Raw genomic sequence first — 18,608 nt, forward strand, 5'->3', positions numbered from 1 at the left:
TTGAAAGTTAACTAGATACAAACTAAAAGAAGTAAATCTATACCTTAAAAATAGATTAGACACGTAAAAATGAATGAATATTTAAAAAATCTAAACGTCTTATAAAAACAAACAGAGGGAGTACCACCATGCTAGAAGCACAAACATGATTCAGGCAAATCCAACTGCTGAAATAGTTAAAGCTGCAAGTAGGATTCCAAGCAACGTCCCTCCGTGCAGTGAATCTTCAAAAGACCTAAACATCTTATAAAAACAAAGCGGAGGGAGTACCATGCTAGAAGCACAAACATGATATAGGCGAATCCAACTGCTGACCTAGCAACAGCTGCAAGTAGGATTCCAAGCAGCGTCCCACATTTTTCCGCGATAGCACTATATATCTAGTTTAAATCTATACCCTAACTGCAATAGTATTTCGCAGAATACGCGTACCGGAACACTCTATTATCGTCTAAAAATCCGTACGCTTCGGCGTATGGCTGCTAGCCAGCTTGGTTGAAACACTATTTTAATTACGAGACGAACTCAAGCTCTTTGAGTGGACTAATACGTGTATGCCTTACGCATGGCTCCTCTTTGCGTAGGCTCCAGACAAGAATATTCATTACTTATATGTTTGTCTAGGACAAATCTATGTGAACAGTCCAAGTAAGACTATAGTTTAAAGTCATACTAATATTGTGGACATAGTCCCCTGGGCATAGTCACATGGAAACTATCTCCCGAAGACTAGCCTTCAGAGTAGCAGCAGGTCGTTTCATTTGAAATAATACGAGTGTTTATCTACTTCCGGCTCCGGACTCTGTATCAATGATACATACACATCTCAAACTTTATGCATAGTCAAAACAAAATTAGTGTCAAGTAAAAAAGGCAAATTGGGCGTGAATCAGAGCATGTGACCCGTCACATATGAAAATACATACTCCCTCGTTCCCTAAAAGATGTCTCAACTTTATCTGCATGTAGCCGAGGATGTGTTTAGCATAGTACACAAGTAAGTGGACAAATGGAGACCGAGCTACATGTAGCTCTTTATTTTAAAAATTTGAAAATTATATTTTTAAATTTTTTTAAAAAATGGAAAAAAATCCTTGATGTAGCCAATGATTGAATCTACAGACATGCAAAATCTCAATGTGAAATTGTTAATACTTTAGGCTACACAAAAATGATAAATGTGTGGATATGAGAATAGTGAATAGTGCACATTTCAAAACTATAAAACCTGTCAGGTTTTGTCATTTTTGTGTAGTCTACAATACAAAGAATGTCACATTGAGATTTTGCCCGTTTGTAGATTTCGTCATTGTCTACATGCATGATTGTTTTTCAGATTTTTTTGGAACATAAAACTATAATTTCTGAATTTTTTAAAACAAAAGGCTACATGTAGCTCGGTCTCCGTTTGCAGTTTTCGCACATTAGTGGTCTAAATTAAACGACACTTCAATAACCTTCTAAGCGCTGCCATGCAATGCTATGGAGTAAGTTCCATATAATACATGAGTATATGATAAATATTTTCTACCTCTGGGTGTACTTCCTTACCGCCAAGCACAGTATCATTTTTACATAGTCAAATACACAAAAATTATATATAGCAGAGACCTCAACATTAGCAAAACATACAAGAGACTTATAACCCTGTGTAAACAAGACCGAAATATGTGTGATATATGCACATATTGCGAGGCAGAATAACGTGCAACGGAGAATAGAAAATGTGTTATATTGTTTCTTTTTTGTTACAACAAGCTAAAAGGGACCATGGTAAAAAAACAAAAGTGGCATTAAAAAAGGAGCCTTATCTCTTGTTAGTTAGTCTGTGGTACACCCCTGTTATTTGAACTGCCGAAACATATTTTATTTGGAAACGGAGGTAGTCAGTTCAAAACACAAAGGAACAGAGGTAGTAGCATTTTACAGTGGAAATTTCAAAAAAAAATCTAAAAAATGAGAAGCTAATTGTTAAATGCATTATTATATATGGTTTTGATTTGGTAAAATGCATAGCATCTCGTAGAAAACTTCCGCATTGGATCAACTAGGACTAAAGCACGCATTTTAGGAGAACCGGAACCTCTCTGGCTGGACACAGAAAGTCCTAGGCAGGACGTACCTTATGCATTTTGTTCATCAGTACGTACGTTCAAATTAATCAAAAGTGTAAGCTTGTGGAGGCTCGTGCGTTCTCAGGCCTTCTCCTGATCCATAGAAACGCTGCGCTCTCTGCTGATGGGCCATCTTGTATTGGTGATTAGTGTAGAACATATCAAAACTGTGTAAAGCATCGACATGACAAATTCAAACAGAAAAGTTTCGTGGAAGTTGGTACTCTGTAGTGTTATCGGACTAAAATTCCTCTTCCAGTTAGTATTTAAATCTTGAAAAGTAATACCAAGAAGTGTATAGTCTTACTATCTTGCAGGCCTTAGCTGGAAAGGCAGTGATGCCATGGACGTGTAAGCGAAGAATTCATAGGAGACAGGGAGGGATGAAAAGTACAAATAAGATAGGAAATCCAGTTAGAACATGGAGACTTGCTAGCCAAGCAGCTGGTTACGTCTTTTGAAAGGTACCTGTTGAGCAGATTTTGACTAGAGAATGAATCTTTGTTTAACAAGTAACAACTACCGCTGTTTACTGGATCTGCACAAGATCACAGAAAGGTGCATGTTGGAACGAACCGATTCGATCACCATGAAGTTAACTAGCACTAGCAGTAACGCTCATTTCTGAGGGGCTGGATTCTGAAACTATAGTCATGTCGTAGCAGCCAATAAAGTATTTTGACCATTACATCTAGTATGCGCACAAATTAGTGAACAAATACAGAATTATATATTGCCAAGAAAAATCATGACTAATAGGTACTATATTGACCTTGTGAGAATACTTTTTATTTATTTGTAGTCAAAGCTAGATTTTTCTTATGGAAAAAATAGAACGTACGGTTTCACTTTGACATTTCTAACGGTATTTTCTTTATAAGTGTATATTTTCTAGCTTACTATTAATTAATATATGTAACTCATTTGAAGTTGACGTGCAAAAATTGTAGAATTATTAGCTTTGTCACAAAAAAAATCATAATGCCTGAGTCTACTACACACGTTTTTCTGTGAAATCTATGTACGAAGATACACGGATAGACATCATAACTTTCCATGGAAATACTTAGGGAAATTAAAGATCCCACTTAAGATTAAGATATTTATGTATTCCTTCATAGAAAAGTTTATTCACAAATGATAATCTTGTTAAACGTAAATGGAATGAAAATAAAAAAGTGTTTTTTTATTCTGAGGAAACCATTCAACGTAAGTTTTTCATATTCATTTATGAAACCCCTTTGGCTCATAATTTTCTTTACATATAATATCACACGACCGCACCAATATTACAAATATGTTTGTAAATTGCTAAATGGTATTGGCAAGAACAGTAAAGCTGGAATGTAGATTGTGGTTTCACCTTTATGTTGATCAATATAAAAATGCTAAAATAATATCATTTTTAACGAGGCAAGTCTACCATTTTTTTCAGGTTATCAGTATGCCTTCTCACTAGATTGGGCTCTGATTCTTCCTTTCACCGTCAGACTAGCGAAAATTTATGGCTACTAGATCCAACCGTCTGCTGATTGAAGCTTACTAGTTAGCAGGAGCAGATTGAATTATGCTTATACTTTTTATGCTTGCCATTTTTTGTTGGTTGATTCATGTATCGACCATACGTGTAGTCTTTGAGATGTAATATTTTGAATATTGAACTAAGCAATGGAGTAAGGTTTTGTGCAAGAAAAACACATTTTTTTTACTAGGTAACATATTTATATGAAGATGAAACTAATCTGCGTTCATGGAAAATCATAAAAATGTACGATGGGTGTAGTTTTTGAGGACGGTGCGCAGATGGAGACTTTGACATTGGTGATGTGAACCATTCTTCTGATCATCGTAACACACGAAGTTTCCGCGCCGTTGACGGACGCAATCCACCAGTCGCCCATACAGCTTTCACCTACGGAGTAGCTATAAAAAGCTACGCTGTGAGCTCATCGCTTCCGATCGCCCCACGCTGCCGCTACTTGGACGTACTCGGCTTACCTGTATGCCGCTCCGTTGTCCTGGCCACCACTGCCTTGCATGACCTCCGCCGTGGCGGCGCCAACATCGCTGCTCCGGCCAGCGGTGAACCCCACGCACGCAGCAGCCAGAGTCTCCGTCCTGGCGCCGAGCAACAGGTCGCACCTTGGCAACCTCGAGCATCTCTTCCGGAACCGCGGCGCCGTCGAGACCAGCGGGAGTGCTCCCGCGCCTCTGCAGCCGGTGCGGAGGAGGCGACAGGCGCCGCTGCTGCGGCTGCCGTCGTTCCTCAAGCGGGCCAGGGGCGAAACCGCAGCCGGTGAGGAGCAGGTGAACCTGTCACCGCGTCTGTTCCTGCCGGTGCCGCCCGATGGGCCGTCACCGCGCGGAGACATCGCGGCGGCGTGGCAGCGGCTGCACGGCGCGGACGGCTGGCGCGGCCTGCTCGACCCGCTTCACCCGGACCTCCGCCGCGAGATCGTCCGCTACGGGGAGTTCGTCGACGCCGCGTACGGCGCGTTCCTCTCCCGCCCCGACGCCGCGCCGGACGACGCTGAGGCCGTGCGCGTCCCGCTCCAGGACGCGGCCTATCGCGTCACGGCGCCGCTCTTCGCCACCTCGTCCGTGGGCCTCCCGACCTTGCTCGCGCTCGCCGCGCCGTGCGCCGCGCAGCGCACGAGCCTCGTCGGCTACGTGGCCGTGTGCGAGGACCAAGACGAGGTCCGCCGCATGGGCCGCCGCGATATCGTCATCGCGCTACGTGGCACCTGCACGGTCCTCGAGTGGGCCGAGAACTTCCGCGCCGGCCTTGTCCCGGCCACCGACGCAGCCGCATCCACGACGGGCGATGCCTCCGCCGCGAAGGTGGAATGTGGGTTCTGGAACCTCTATAAAACCGCCGGTGACGGCTCGCCGAGCTTGTCGGAGATGGTCGTATCCGAAGTCCGCAGGCTACTAAAAAAGTACGAGGGCGAGGAGGTGAGCATCACGGTAACGGGGCACAGCCTGGGGGCTGCGCTGGCGGTTTTGATTGCCGACGAGCTCGCTGGCAACGGTGAGGCGCCGACACCGGTGGCGGTGTTCTCATTCGGCGGGCCGCGGGTCGGGAACCGCGCGTTCGCGGAGCGCGTGGAGGCACGGGGCGCGCGCGTGCTCCGCGTGGTTAACACGCACGACGTCGTGCCGCACCTCCCGCCACGCCCCGGCGGCCGGTGGTACGCCGACGTCGGCCGCGAGCTCCGCCTGGACAGCCGCGCGTCCCCGTACCTCCGTCCGGACGCGGACGCCGGCTGCTGCCACGACCTCGAGGCGTACATCCACCTTGTCGACGGCTTCCTCGGCTCGCACTGCCCCTTCCGCGCCAACGCCAAGCGCAGCATCCTGCGGCTGCTCAAGAACCAGGGCGCCAACGTGAAGCAGCTCTACATCAGCAAGGCGGTGGACATGCGCGTCCGGCTCGATGCTGTTGACATGCCCGGCTCGCCGCTCGGCCGTCTCAGCGCGCCGCAGAGCCCCGTGCTTGAGTGCGTGCACTGACGACGACGACTGACCGACGTCGGAGGAAATGTCGGCGATGGGTGTTGGTTACTTGGTTTGGTCGTTTGTTCGCGGCGGGAAAAAGGGGTAGAATAGTCGGTCTCAGGTTTTACCAAGTAAACATGATGAAGCGTTTCTTCGACCAGCGAACACAGAATTGGTATGGTACATGAAGTCAGGAAGAAGACTTGCGCAGCAAAAGATTTGTAGATTAATTGGTACATCCGGTAGCTGTTTCAGTACAAAGTTATAGTACAGTACTAATCAGCGATATTTAATATGGATCGGAGAAAGTATGTTTGTGTGTTGTCTTGCGTGTGAAAAGGCGATTCATTATAGATTCCATGTTATGAGATGGGTAATACTTTGTATGGGAGAACGTTTGTTGGTATTTACATGTATATGGTTCGTTATTTATCTTTAGCTGCCTTTAGAAAAGTATAAGATTGTGTCTTAAAAAAAGGTTTGAAGATCTCGAAGATTTGCTTATATTTTTTAGACTTTATTTTGTAATTGTTAGAGACAGCTCATTTTTGTCTACCATGTACTATTTATTATTTTAAATATATATGGTACTGATTGCCAAACAATAAAAGGTAATCTGTGAGATTAAAATCAGGGGTAATTTATCTCAAAAAAATCAGGGGAAATTCCTTTTGATGATTTTATTTATTACTATATGAGTTTAGGTTTTTCAAGAGCTTTTAATACTCCGTCCAGTTTAAAATAATTACATAAAAATAGAGGTATCTAACCAGTAAAACTTGTTTAGACGCATTTATTGTTGAGCAATTATTTTGAACAGAAGGTAGTATATGGTTTGAATATGTTCATGCACGATTAAATATTAAGGATTAGACAGCAACCAAAAGATGAAGTTTTTTTTTGACACAAATACAGTAGAAAAAACTCTCTACTGAATCATTTTATATTTTACATGTAGAGTATCATGACAAGCTTGCATGCCTTCTCTAAGGCTAGGCCTTGCTCTATGCATATTGAGGGAAAAGAAGGCCTTAAATCTAATTATGCATCTAGGCAGAGAGGGTGCAAGGTCACTAAAGATTCCATCATATCTTTGTTCCCATAGAATCCGGTAATGATCAATATGTCCATGAAAAAGGAATTTGGGTATCTATCTGGGCGTCCTAGATCATGCATGCTATGTATATCAAGATCAGAGTTCCATTCAAATCCAGTTAGTTGTCCACCAAAAGTTTTGGCTAAAGATGCATTCAAAGAAGAGGTGTACAAGGTTCTCTTATTGACAAGTGTTGCAAAGGATGCAGTACAAAGAAATTATTTGTCTTCATCAGATCTTTGGTTTATAATTTGCCATGAAGCATGAGTATGCATGCCAAAAAAAAAATTGTCCGAGAATACTACAAGATTTACAAATATCCAGATAGATTTTGGAGTGGCATTTCGACCAATCAAGGACTTATAGACTTTCTGTTGAGGAAGGGGAGCCGACCAATCAAAGAGTTATAGACTAACCAAAAGGGTTATCAACCAATACCTACCTACCGCCCTCTCCATGCATAAGATCTAGTCGCTGCAACTCCACCTTCTCTATTTTTCGGTTCCCTCTCCTCCGATGGACCTTGCTAGCGTTTGGAGGGGTATGGAACACAACGATATATGAGTGGAGTTTTTAATAAAGTTAGTGCTCTCAATAGATTAGGTTAGAATTTTGGTAGTTGTCATCCTTTTGGCCGCAGAATAAATGGAGACGTCATTATCCACAATAAGTGCTCTTCGGCCGAGATTTCCTTCAATGGTGATGTTGGAAGATTAAATTTCTACAGGTATGTTTTTTCTAATCTTGCCTCGGCGAATAGAATATCTCTCATGGTTGTCATGAGTAGGATGGTCCTCGCAAGATTTATCTCGGATGCTACGTCCTTCGATAATGGTGGTTCACACCATCAGCTTCTAGGCAACGGCAACAGGGCAATTAAGCTATTTTCCCCTGAAATGCTAGTGTTGGCACTCTCGCTGATGTTTGGCAATTACTTAAATGTCTGTGTTGAGCTCCTGGTTTTTGTGTTGCAGCTCAAAAACATAGTTATTGGAGAACCCTCATTGGTATTTACGTTGTTTATTGTTTGGCCTCTATGTTATTTTGTTGGGGCTGCCTTCAGAAGAATACAAGATTATTTATCTGAAAAATAAACTGTTTGAAGACATTGATGACTTTCTCATTTCTGTTGAAGTTTGTTTTATGGTCGCTGGAGACTGCTCTTGTATCTCTACCATGTACTTTTTTTTTTTTGAAGCAGGACTGTGAGGCAAAAAGCCCCACAGCAAATTTCCTACCATGTACTATTTGGTACTATAGTATATCTAGTTATTATTTGTAAGAACATCAGGCTCACTTTGAGGTTGCTGAACTAAGTTATCTTGAATTTATAACATAATTCATTGTTACAAATAGCCATAATATGCAGTAGTTGGTTATCTAAGTGGTAAGATAGCCAAAAGTTGGTTGAGAAACCTTTGTCATAATCCATCCCAATGTCAACGCAGCCTTATTCTGACTCACATTCTGCCATAGTTTCCCGACATGGTTATAAATATAATCTACTGCATGAAATTTCAACTATTCCTTTTTCTACAACAATGCATTTCCAAGCAGTTGTATATAATATGCCAGGCGCGTGTCCTGGACCCGACGATCAGCACGGCAATGTCTTCGCGGGAAGAAGGCCGGGCCGTCCCCGTCGTGGACGCGGCTCCCGGCGACACTGCCCCCTTGGTGATCACCGCCTCCGGCAATCGCATAATCTTGGTGCTCATCACGCCGGCCGGCACGGGCGCCGCCGCGTCGTTCCAGGGCTTCCTGCTCCTGCAGCAGGCAGCGGCCAAGAAGGAGGAGGAGGAGGCCGAGGACCCGCAGGCGGAGCGGAAGAAGTGGTTCCAGGAGATGCGTGGCTGGCTCATGGTGCTCGCGATGGTGGCGGCTTCGGCGGCATAAAAGGCAGGGTTGAACCCGCCCGGCGGGTTCTGGTAGGACAACAGTGACAGGCACCGCGCCGACAACCCGGTGCTCCGGACCAGCACTGGGTGCGCTACGTCCTCTTCTACTACTTCAACGTGACGGCGTTCGTGACCTCGCTGGTCATCATGGTGCTGCTCATGAGCGAGCGCTTCTACCACGGGGAGGCCGAGCCTCCAAGGTGATGGTGCTTATGTTCGCCACATTCATCGACCTCGCCAGCCTCGTCGGCGCCTACATCGCCGGCACCACCCGATCTGCTGCTTCATTCCTCTACATCGTTGTCATCACATGCATCTTATTCGTCGGCGTCATCTACATCGCAGAGTTAGTACACACATACGTCCGATGCCTACAACATGCAATCTACTATAGAACAACACCGACCCTCATAATTTTTCATAATTAATCTTAAAGATATATTATATATATGTGTATATACACGTGTACACAAGTAGCTATTGGTAGAAATAAGAATCATGGCATAGTTTGCTCGATCAATAGAAATAAATATTTTCAAACGTCTTCTTCAAGATTTCGAAGACCATGGATTTTTCAAATGTAAATATTATTTAATTTGTTATTGCATTACTCTAATATTTCTATTGCCCAATACTAATATTTTTTAAGTCTTTCGTGTGTGATGGAGATTGTTAAGAGGCCAGACCACCAATCATGCTTAAACTTTAAGTAATATATACAAATTTAGCATAAATAAATATCTTTTAAAACAATTCTAGAGTAGGGGGAGGGGGCAATGGCCCCCTGCCCTGCGATAACTTCACTATTGTGAACAAGGGGTCCTTAATATCGTTTCGCCCTAGGGCCTCCAAAATCTATAGACAGGCCCTGATGATATATGAGTAAATGTCTAGCTTTAGGTGAGTGAACTATGAAAATTTGGGGCATCTGAAGGTAGTATCAACATTTAATTAGTGAATACATACCGGAAATACAAATCTCATTGCACCTTTAACTAATCTCAAGAATCATTTGATTTGTGTATACATTATACTAATTAATTTTACATGATAACTTACCTTGGGCGCCCATATGGGCATCATATTTTGGTACTAAAGATAGGAGTCATGGTACTTGGTCAATTTTGGTGAAGTTTGACAGTCTATCCCCTCCCGGTCAAAAGCTTGTGGCAGAAGGTGGGGACTCTCAAGGCCTCACCTAAACAGCTGCTAGACTGTTCTACAACTTCATATTTACATGGTTCTTATTGTACTATTAGTTCTTGGAACTTATAACATGGACATGTACTGTTAATAACCAGTTTATTTTATCTTTTTTGCTTTAGCATCGCATTCTCTTCCTCACATATTTAGGCATGGTTTTTGTTACTGATGAACTTTGTCAGTCTGACAAAAAAAGAGGGATGTCCAAAATCTAGAGGGAAATAAAGTAGTAGTACTTGACTTATGATGCCAATTGATTGCAGTAAATTTCTCCGTTCAATAATGTAAGATCATTTAGCTTTCTTTGTAAATACATGTTTCTAGGCGCGTTTTAGTGTCTAGGTTCACTCATTTTTGTTCAAATTTAAAATATATAAAAGATTTTACACTTGTGAAAATAGGAAGTACATGCCCCACTTAGTTAGCCGGCTATAATGCCAGACCAGAGACTGCGTCCAGTAAGATATTGCTTGCTGACTTGCTGCAAGTAAACAAATACATATATAACACGGCCGTTTCACACGTACATATATAGCTTTGCGTCATGCATGTCGTCATGTGAAGTGGCTAAGTTCACTGGCTAATCCTACTAGTTCTGGTTGGTGACATTCCTTGTTCTCGCGGATATTGTTTAGCAAATTTGACCGGGAAGTATAGCTAGCCGCTGCGTGCCATCTGTGTTCGGCACTACCAGTTGCGGCCAGTTTATGGCATGGACTTAACTCAGCCGGTTGGGTCTGGCTAATTCGAGTTTAATTGTCTAACTTGACTTGATGTCTTGTCTGATTTAGAGTCTGGAAGGGAAATAGGCTGACCTAACACGACGAGTCTCGTCTGTTGTTTATCTATCTTTGAAACGGAAATAGCAAGATGAAATAAAATGCGCCACAGGATCTGTCACTCTGTAATTTCAGGTCGTTTTGTGGAGTCTACGTTGCGTGAATTTTTTGACTTGAACAAATTTAATTATAATATGCTTTAGAAACATACATCGTGAAAGAGAGAGTATGCTACTTCTAGTTAGGGCATCAATTCCCTTTTGATGGACGTCAAGAACAGTGCACTACTCGAGCATATCTAAGACTTGACATGTAAGTAGCAAGATGAAATAAAATGCGCCACCTGGATCTGTAATTTCAGGTCGTTTTGTGGAGTCTACGCTGCGTGATTTTTTTTTTTTTTGACTGGAACTTCAATTGTAATATGCTTTAGAAACATACATCGTGAAAGAGAGATTATGCTACTTCTAGTTAGCGCATCGATTCACTTGCTTAACACTTGTTGGACGTCGTCAAGAACAGTGCACTACTGGAGCATCTAAGACTTCGAATCCAGGACTTGGAATTGAGACGAGTGCGCTGTTATAGGAAGGAAATGAAAGCTGGGACCTGCGTGCATATACCACCGGCATTTCAGCTAGCTAGGGTCTTCTGCAAAACCAACGACCTGTCTGCAGTCTGCACGAATGGTTTCATTTGAATACTTTTGCACTTGAGGAGACTAATAACGGATTTGTGCGACTAAGCAGTCGATCCACCGCACACTGCATCCATGCATGCGATTAAGAGCATCTTCAGTCGTGTCCCTCAAACCGCCCCCCCAAAGGTATTTAGGACGCGCCGGACAAAAAACGTTCCCAGCCGCGTCCTCCAAAGCCGTTTTTTGTACGGCGCGGCCCGATATGGTGTCCGGTGCCCCGAGCCCATCCCCGCCAAACAGGGAACGTTCCGGGGATGCCAGACACACCGAAAAGCGAGGCGGGGAGTGGCGGGGCCGACCCGTCAGCGGTACATTAAATTTTAACCTAACCGTCGCCTACCTTGAGATGGAAGTTATTGGCGCGCAGCAACGATGCAGTTCCCGCAGAGACGCAGCGAAGCATCTTGTCGCACCTAACTCTACGTGCCGGCGTTAATGAGCGCCACCGCTCCCCCGCATCCCTCCGGCCTATAAAAAGGGCAGCCTCTCATCGTCCCTCTCACACACAAACCCTAGCGCCTCCCTCCCCAACCATAGCCGCCACCATCTCAAGAGTCGACGCCATGGCTGGTAGAGGCGGAGGCCGAGCTCGTGGCCATGGTCGTGGCCGCGGCAGAGCTGCACGCTCGCCGTCGCCTGCGATGCCGTCGTCATACTCATCGTCGGACATGCATGACGAGGAGGGGCCCGTGCTGTTCGAGTTCATCGTCGTCCTCAAGGGCGACCCACACGGCATGCCGGACACCTTCGCCGACTTCGTCGCCGGCGACGAGCGCCCGGGCTCGCTGCATCTGCGGGAGGATGACTGCGGCTGCTGCCGGTGGATCGTCGACGTGATCTACGACGCGCGCGGCAAGATGTACCACCACATCGGCTGGGAGAAGTTCACGCGGTACCACCGCCTCGAAGCTGGCTTCGTGCTCGTGTTCTCCTGCTTTGGCGACAGGGACATGAGCGTCAAGGTGTTCGACGAGACGCGTTGCCGCCGGAACTACCACGGCGACAGTGCCGAGGAGGACGACGACTGAAGAGTGTTGTTTCTTCGCAGCGAATATATGCACGGAGGTTTCTGGTTGTTCTTCCTCTGGAAGAACCAACAGGGGCACCCTCACCAGCTGGATTTTCCAGTTTGGGTGACTGGGTGTGCCCTCGAGTGTTCTTTCATGGCAGCGAACGCACGAAACCTTCGATGCCCAGCCTAGTTAAGTTTAGTTATTTTGCAATATTTTATATTCGTGTCAACCATGGTTCAAACTATGTATTAGTTTGTGGAAACCATGTTCCAAATTATGTCTTCGTGTAAGCCACGTTCCCAAAAATTATGTATTAGTTTGTGGAATATTTCTTCTCTTTATTGAAATAAAAATGCAAAAAAAAAACAAAAAATAGTATTTTAATGTTTAGGGGCGGCGTTTGGGGGACTCGTCCAGTCGCGTCCCCCAAACCGTCCCCCAAATGGCGGCGGATTGAGCGTTTGGGGGACGTGTTTTGTTCGTGCCGCGTTTGGAGACGTCGCTCCCCAATTGCGTACCCAAAAAAAATTTCGTAAATTTAAAACTTGAGCGAGATTCGATTAAATTCATCCGAACTTGGCATATATTACATAGATTCGAACGAGTTTCTAAACCTAATCTAGAAGTACTTGAGGCGGCCGGAGGCATCGTAGTACTGGTGGAAGTTGTACATCTCTTCGGTGACGTCCTCTTGCTTGACGCGCTCGTCGGGCTCGTCGACGGGCTCGTCCTTCACCAGGCCGCTTGGTCCTGCCTCGCTATCGTCGGTGAGGTCCACGAGCGACTTGCCGGTGTCGCAGATGGACATGGCGATCGCCGTGTCGAGGTCGCCCCTCCAGGCGTCCTTGTCGTTCAGCGACGCCAAGTACGCCGCTCGCAGCCCTGGGCAGTCCTCGGGGTCGTCGCTGCTGGCGATGAGTCGCTGCTTCCGCTCGTACTCCGCCAGTAGCGCTGCCTTCGACGCTTCCTCAGGATCCTCCTTCACCTTCGGCTTCGGGATGAGGAGGGCGCCGCCGCGCCTCTCTTGCTGCCACCGGATATCGCTGCCGTCGCGCCTCGGATTGACGGGCATCACCGGCTCCTCCTTCACCACGCGATTGGGGACGGTGTAGGGCGCGGAGTGGTACGACGAGGACGGCGTCGATCGGCCCGGTCCTGAGGAGGAAGAGTTGGAGGAGGACGAGTACGAGTACGTCCTCCTCGGCTGACATTGCGTTGCGGGAGATGGTGGTGGTGAGGACAGCGCCTCCAACCTTGCAGCGCCGTTGTGGATGCCGCGGATGAAGCTCTGCAGGGTGCACCCCGGAATGCCCCGGAACAGGACGCGTCCGTCCCTGTTCCAGTTGTTTAGCCCGCTGACGAGGTCGGTGGTGCTGCGCATCTCCATGTCGTACTTCGCCTGGAAGTAGGTGCCCCACCAGGCGTCGTTGTTTTTGGCCGCCCAGGTCGGATCGGCCCGCTCCTCGGCATGGAGTTCAGCCCGCTGGGCCCTGATGGTGTCCTTCCAGCGCTCCGTGCCCGGCGTCGGCGGTGGCGGGACGCCTATGCCGTTCACGGCCATCTTCCAGCTGCCGCTGCTTGGCATGCGCATGTCCGGCGGGACGGGATATCCCGCGTGGTACAGCGCCCACGCCTCCTTCACGGTGAGGCTGCCGCGGCCGAAGTTGTTCGCCGTGGCGATCTTGTGGGAGGACGACGACATTGCTTGGAACGGCGAGGAGAAGATCTGGGGGCGGCGAGGAGAAGATTTGGGAGCGGCGAGAGATTAGGATGAACCGCAGGGTCTTTTAATGTACAGTGGCGGCAGCGGGTGGTTGCACGCAATAACGCCAGCGCGAACGGCCATGCGGCCATACACAACGAGACGCGTCCCTGCGTCGTCTGGGAAAACTGGGACGCCATTAACGTCGCTTGACCAAAGGTAGGCGACGGAGTTTTAGGCTTCCGAGCCGCTGACGCGTCGGTCCCGTCACGCCTCGCCTCGCCTCGCTTTTCGTTGTGTCCGGCGTGCCCGGAGCGTCCCCTGTGGGGCGGGGACGGGCTTGGGACGCCGGACACCGTATCAGGCCGTGCCGGATAAAAAGCGGCTTTGTGGGGACGCGGCTGGGAACGTTTTTTTTTTTGTCCAGCGCGCCCCAAATCGTTTTGGGCGACGGTTTGAAGGACACAACTGAAGATGCTCTAAGTCCTTACAAGTGGATGATGGAAATGCACATTAAGGACGTACGGCAATTTAGTGAACAAAACGATCGCTTTGTGCTATCGTGTAGATACGTTTCCTAGAAGAAAACATCTCCCTGCTTAATTTTCTGATCGAAGGAAGGTTCATCGCAGCTACACATTTTCTTTGGAAGAAGAGAATCAAAAAGCGGCTTTGTGGGGACGCGGCTAGGAATATTTTATTTTTATCCAGCGTGCCTCAAATCGCTTTGGGAAACGGTTTAAGGGAGATGCACTAAGTCCTTACAAGTGGATGATGGAAATGCACATTAAGGACGTACGGTAATTTAGTGAACAAAACGATCGCTCTGTGCTATCGTGTAGATACGTTTCCTAGAAGAAAACATCTCCCTGCTTAATTTTCTGATCGAAGGAAGGTTCATCGCAGCTACACATTTTCTTTGGAAGAAGAGAATCATGTATACACCAAACGATGGGTCAAGCTCAAAGCTGAAGCGCTCCGATATCGAATCGTATTACAGCCAGGCAAAATCTTCTATAAACAGCGCTGATTCGTTCAAGAAAGGCACTGCCCTTTTAGTTCCATTTCGAAGAAAAAAAAAACTATCCTTTCAGATTCTATACATAAAGGATGCTGCCTCAATATGCTACTGTATTATGCTGCACTCTGAAGTTTCGCTGAGAACACGATCGCCTTCATAATGCATTAGCTCGCGACAGCCACCCTGGCCGTCGTCGTCATTGCGTCCCAAAGTGAGACACGGGGTTGAAGAAAACACAGATTCTGTCCTAGGAAAAACCAAATAGAAAAAACCATGGAAGACACGGAGAAGTCAGAGGCGAGAAGTAGGTAGCTAGAGATGGAGTCCACAGTGGTCAGGAAGTCCAGTTTCCCTGTTCGAACGAGGGAATAGCAGATAGCACCATATGTTGGTGACAGTTTTGCACAGAACCACAACATGGATTTGTTTTTACAGAGAACACCGTATTTTGTCGTAATTATTTGCACAAAACACATAACCCGTTATTGAAAGGTTTAATGGACATTTAATCTCGATTATCGACTGGACTAGTATGTTCCGACAGCGGCTGCTCGTATGCAGTAGTGGAGTAGCTACTCACCCCTCCCACGAACTCGACGAACAAGAGACTACGCCCGGTCACACGCTGATATAGTGCGCCAAATCATGTCATGCTCTCAACAGGCTTCTTCCTGTCTAGGTCGTAGTAGGACTATGAGAGGACGTCTTGAACAGTCGAAGCATGACATGTCCACATCACAGATCAGCTGCAATACTACCAGGCGGCATGGCACAGGGAGCTGCCTTGTCGTGCTTGTTTGCATCTTAATGGTACAATGCAAAAGCGACCTGAAGATGGCGAGCTCTCTGATAGGGGCACTACTAGAAAAAACTCTATCCGTAGCGCATGTGTTTTGACTACCCGTGACGCACCATGGTGTGCCATGGCTACCAGGCCATGGTTATTACATAGCTGTGGGGCACCGAGGCGAGCGCCACGTGTACCTGATATAGCTATGGCGCACTGCTTGGTGCGCAAGGCGTAAACTACGTGGTGCGCCACCATTTAACCTGCCTTTGGCGCACTAACGTGGTGCGCCACGACTACTTCCAAGTGCGCCACATGTAGTGCAAACCGTAAGTGGGATTTCTATGTGGGTCGCTAAGCCGATGCGCCACGGTTAGTTAGGGTAGCCACGACGCAACTGGGGCCAGTGTGGTGATGGCGCACCAGCAGTATAGTGCGCCACGGGTAGTTGTCTACCTATAAGAATTTTCGTAGTAGTGGGATGGCGAGTCAAGGACAACCCAGCACAACTGACGCACTCCCGCGCGACAAGAGCATGATAAGATCGCTCCGGCCACCGGTGACGCGCCTAAGGACCATTCACCATCGCCACGTACAACGCGACACGGCGATAGGTGTTCTGCGAGCTCTCTCAGCTCGACATGTGTGCGGGCCAGGCTAGCGGTCTTTGGGTCGCCGGGGATTTGGTGAGGTTGGCTGCCTCCTCCTGGTATCGTGACGAGTTGAACTGTACATACCAGTTCGATTGAATAAGGAGATTATACCACATTAGGCTTCGTGACAGGGGCTAGACTTGTTAACCGGATATTAAAGCTTTTAATGATTGGCTATGTGTTTTGTGCAAGTGATTACAACAAAATATGATGTTCTATGAAAAACAAAAGCATGTTATGGTTCCTTGCAAAAAAGTCACCAACATGTGGTGGTAGGTGCTATTTTCTCTGTTCGAACCGAAAGCTGCACGAACTTTCGGACGCTGGAAAACTGCCACGAACTCAAAGAACAGCAAGCTGTTGAGTTCCAGACGATTGTGTCTTCTCGAGTCAACCATGTAAAAATATATGATGGTAATGAGGTTTACTCGCTTCTAAATACGATTCGAGGCAGGTTTTATCCAATTTACCCTTCGTTACAATGTGATATATATGATTACTTCATTTCACACATATTCCTCGGATTCTCGTGAAGAGGAAACATATTTCTCTAAATTTGGTGGTTGTTGATGACCAGGGCAAGTCCTCTTTAATTGCAAATGTCAATGTCGGATGGATATGGGGGTGCATTCCATTGTTGTGTAATCTTCGTACATATGAACAAAACAAGGCCTAGGGGGTGAAAATACACTAGCCGCCGCCGCTCCTAGCGGTCCCCCACCGCCCTCCCCCGCGTCGCCGCCGCCGGAGGGGCATCAGCAAAGCCGTGCTCGCCCCAAGGATGGTGGCGGCGGGGCACTTTTTCTTCTCCCGGCGCACGGGAGTTCCCCTGGCTTCGGCGTTTTGGGCTGCGGGCGGGCGCGGCCGCTGCTGGGCTCGACGGCGGGGTCGGCGTCTGGAGTGGCGAGGCGGCGTGCGGCGGGAGGTGAGCGACGATGCGGCTGGGCGAGATCTGGGCTAGGAGGGCCTTCCCTGGGATCGGTCGAGCCGGCGCGGGGAGATGTTCTTCCGCTCCTTCCCCTCCCGCGTCCATGGCGTGAGAGAGCTCCCTCGGGCGCAGCTCTGGGCGGCGGGTGCAGCAGCATGCGGCGGGCGCGGCGATGTTCTGCGGGTGTGGCTGGCGCGGCAGCGCTTCTGGCCCCTGGCGGCGTGAAGGGGCCGTGCGGCGCGATGGTGGAGTGCCGTCGCCGGTGTGTGGAAGCCCGGGCGGGCGCGATAAGTCCTGGGAGGTGGAGCTGGATGAGAGGCGCGACGGGACGGCGGCCCCGGTTTCCTCGGCGGTGCGGTGGCCGCGTGGGCGGCGTGGCGGCCGGATCTGGGAGTTCTTGTCTGCGGGCTTCGGCGTTCGTCCTCGAGCCCCGTGTTGGTGTTGGTCGGCGTCCCCTCTGTGTGGCGTTCCGGCGGCGCCCACGGTGTTCTTCGGCGGTGCTCCGTTGGCTACAGGCGCGTTGCTCCGGAGGTCGCGATCCGGCGGATGCAGGTGGTGGTCTGTGCCGGTCCTTGTTGGGCGGGCGCGATTTTTTTTGGGACTCTTTGCTGGGCGAAAGCTTTGTCTTGGTGGCCGGCCAGGACCGACGACGGTGACGCCCGTGGGCGCCGCATCCTTCTTGAAGGCGTCGTCGAAGCGGGTGTCTCTTGATCTCCGCCCGGGCTCTCCGGGGGAAACCCTAGATCCCTCGCGGGATCGGGCGTGGGCGGCGCTCTTGTGTCGCTTTGCCTGTTGGGGCCTCGCTTTGGACGTCCACTGGACAGAGGGGTTTGTGGAGTGTTTTGGTGGTTCGGCAGAGGCGGGTTCGTCTTCGGCCAGGCGGGGCGCGGCCTTGGGGTCGGCGTGGTAGTTGGAGCGGTGGCTCCGGTCTTTCGCCTCCGCCTGTTGCGTTGAGGTGTGGTGTCGACCTGGTTGGTCGTCGACCCGTGTGGAGCGCAGCCTCGGGGCTGGCGTGTGGTGTCGTGTTGTAAGGTTTTTCGGCCAGTTTTCCTCATAAACGGGCCAACTCTTTTTTCCTATATCAATGAAAGGCAAAGCTTTTGGCTCGTTTCAAAAAAGAAAATCTTCGTACATATGATGACTATTTGTTCTTCCAAGTGGCTGAGAGAACTTTGCTACCTCACACTCGGCACATATAATTGGCGGTCACCCGCCA

General features: G+C 48.1%; 1 protein-coding gene and 1 pseudogene across 1 annotated transcript; both read left to right on the forward strand.

Annotated features, from left to right (window-relative positions):
• The first annotated feature begins 4,151 nt into the window (after window positions 1–4,151).
• Window positions 4,152–5,627, forward strand: LOC124682682 (phospholipase A1-Ibeta2, chloroplastic-like). The gene has a single exon (XM_047217324.1). The coding sequence runs from the start codon at window positions 4,152–4,154 to the stop codon at window positions 5,625–5,627; it is 1,476 nt and encodes a 491-aa protein (XP_047073280.1).
• A 2,689-nt stretch (window positions 5,628–8,316) lies between these two features.
• Window positions 8,317–10,628, forward strand: LOC124653139 (annotated as a pseudogene).
• Window positions 10,629–18,608: the final 7,980 nt, after the last annotated feature.

Source organism: Lolium rigidum, chromosome 1 (genome assembly GCF_022539505.1).
Source record: "Lolium rigidum isolate FL_2022 chromosome 1, APGP_CSIRO_Lrig_0.1, whole genome shotgun sequence".
Classification (NCBI taxonomy): domain Eukaryota; kingdom Viridiplantae; phylum Streptophyta; class Magnoliopsida; order Poales; family Poaceae; genus Lolium; species Lolium rigidum.